Below are 2500 nucleotides of genomic sequence, written 5' to 3' on the forward strand. Positions count from 1 at the left end.
TAGATGGAGGTCACGATGTCAACCAGCTCCTCCCGTGTGATGTAGCCATCGTTATTGATGTCATACAGGCTGTTGGAGGAAGTCAGAGAGTGAAAACAATGTACTGTGTATACATATATATATATATATATATATATATATATATATATATATATATATATATATATATTTATATATATATATATATATTTATTTATTTATTTATTTATCTATTTTTTTTCTCTGGGGGATATCATGTTATTTTGCGATTTTTTTAAAAGGTATTGATGGTAATGATGATGATGGCGAGTGTTATCCTTATCATCTTTGTTGTTCTTTTTATCATCATTATCATTGATATTATCATTGTACTATTATCATTACTTATACTCCTATCATCATTACCAACCTCACTATCATCATTATTACCATCATTAGTATTGCGTATATGAAAATCGGTGTTCAATCATTGTAAGTTATAATCATCATCAATACTTTTAATATTATCCTTATCATCATCACTACCATTGCTAATACTACTATTGGCACTGATGGCAATAGTTGTATTTATTAGGGTCATTATTTCCATTGCCATTGGCTATTGACAGTGATACCTTACCCCATCATGGGTATCATTATTTCATTAGGTATAATTTCATCACCATTCCCATTGTTACCGGTAACTGCAACATTTATATCATTGACAACGATTACCATCATCACAGCTACTCCAGTAGCAATAACTACACCATATTTAACATTAGCAATGACTTCACCATCATTCCCATCGCCAATAACTGCACCATTAACACCAATGCCAAAATTACACTATCATTACCCTTGCCAATAACATTAATATCATTGCCATTAACCACAACTACGCTATCATTATTAGGTCCAATAATCACATCATAATTATAAACACTTAATAAACCATGATTACCATTAACATTTTTGAAAACCACTATCATTGACAATTAGAAAAACATTGCTATCCTTAACACATAAAAAGCCACTATTACCATGAACACATAGTAAACCATTATGAGCATCAAGACTTAACAAAGAACCAAACAAATATTACAAGTATTCCCGTAAATGTGACTTACTTGAAGATCCAGTTAACTCTTTCCTGCAGCGTCCCCTTCAGCAGTACGGAGAGACCCATGATGAAGTCCCCGAAGGTAATGGTGCCAGAGCCATCCTGGTCCATCGTGCCAAATACATAGTGCGCGTACATGGCGGAGTCTGAGAGGGGGTGGGTGTGAGATGGGCGTGGGGGGCGAGAGGAAAATGAGGGGGAAGGAGGGGAGAGGGTGAAAGAGAAGGAGGAAGAAGGGGGAAAAGGATGAGGTGAGGGGGGGGGGGGGGGAGGAGAGGAAGTAGGAAAGAGGAGAGGGAGTAGGGAGGAAAAGAGGAGGAAAAGGAGGAGGGAGAAGGAAAGTGGGGAGGGGGGGGGGAGGAGATTAGCAGGAGGAGGGAAGAGGAGAGGGAAAAAGGTAAAAGTGGGGAGGGAGAGATTGATGAAAGAGAAGAGGGGAGAAAGGGAAGACGGAAGAGGAAAGAGAGGAAGAAGATGGAGGTGGGAATGGGTAGGACAGAAAGAGGTAGATAGGAGGACGGAAGAAAGGTAAAAGAGAGGAGGGACGTAACGGGGAGGGGGAAGAGAAAAAGAGTTTTAGTAACTGGACTCTTCATTTCTTTTTCTTTTTCTTATTCATTTATTTTCTATATAGTATGAATTCCGAATGACTCATGAAGAAACTCATTATCGATGTACAATCTCGGTATTTTTTAAATACTGGTTTAAATTACACATATATTGATATATGATATGTATGTATGCTATCAAATGAAAAAAAAATAAGTCTTGAAATTCTCTCCTCAATAACAGATAAAATATATAACTGCTAAACTCATGCAACGTTGCTACTCTGCAACAAGATTACATAATCATTATTTACATCTTACAAAGCGATTTACAATTACAATTACAATTTTAATTTGCCTTTAGTTTCTCAACTCTAAAACTCCCAATTTTAAGATATGATTGTTTTACATTCAAAAATACATTCTTAGCAAAGCATTTAACGTAATCAATAAAATTATGCAATTTTAAGAATTCTACGTTCTGCTTACGTTGGCACAAGACAGTTTATATACTTTTCCACAAGCTTTTACATTTAATACCATAATCTACCAATTTATAAAAGAAGGCTTATCTAATGGCTATAAAAAATAGTGACTACTTGTTTGGGTATGTAATGAGTGTTTTTGTCTTTCTTTCTTTCTTTCTTTCTTTTTTTTTCAATTGTGTCACTTTTTCAGAAATTATATGATGCTTAACTTTGAGAAAATATGTATGATGCAAGTGTAATTAATTTATATTATTCATAAAGTTTGTAGCTGATATCAAGCTAAGCATGAAGATAAATAAATTGGGTAAACTATTTCCAATATGATTGATAAAAGATGAAATGGTTTGATTATCCGTCGATAGATCAATTAAGTATGTAAAGAG

At 34.6% G+C, this 2500-nt stretch overlaps 1 protein-coding gene across 1 annotated transcript in view; it reads right to left on the reverse strand.

Annotated features, from left to right (window-relative positions):
- Window positions 1–2500, reverse strand: part of LOC122247740 (uncharacterized) — a gene marked incomplete in the record, with an annotated part of 457699 nt that overhangs the window by 1225 nt on the left and 453974 nt on the right. Inside the window, 2 exon segments of the mRNA XM_086553445.1 lie at window positions 1–69; window positions 1089–1227. The exon segment at window positions 1–69 is cut by the window's left edge and continues 76 nt beyond it. Coding sequence (XP_086409571.1) covers window positions 1–69; window positions 1089–1227 — 208 coding nt within the window.

The sequence above is a fragment of the Penaeus japonicus genome, unplaced genomic scaffold (assembly GCF_977035675.1).
Source record: "Penaeus japonicus unplaced genomic scaffold, GWHDUDI00000001_assembly GWHDUDI00000028, whole genome shotgun sequence".
Taxonomy (NCBI): domain Eukaryota; kingdom Metazoa; phylum Arthropoda; class Malacostraca; order Decapoda; family Penaeidae; genus Penaeus; species Penaeus japonicus.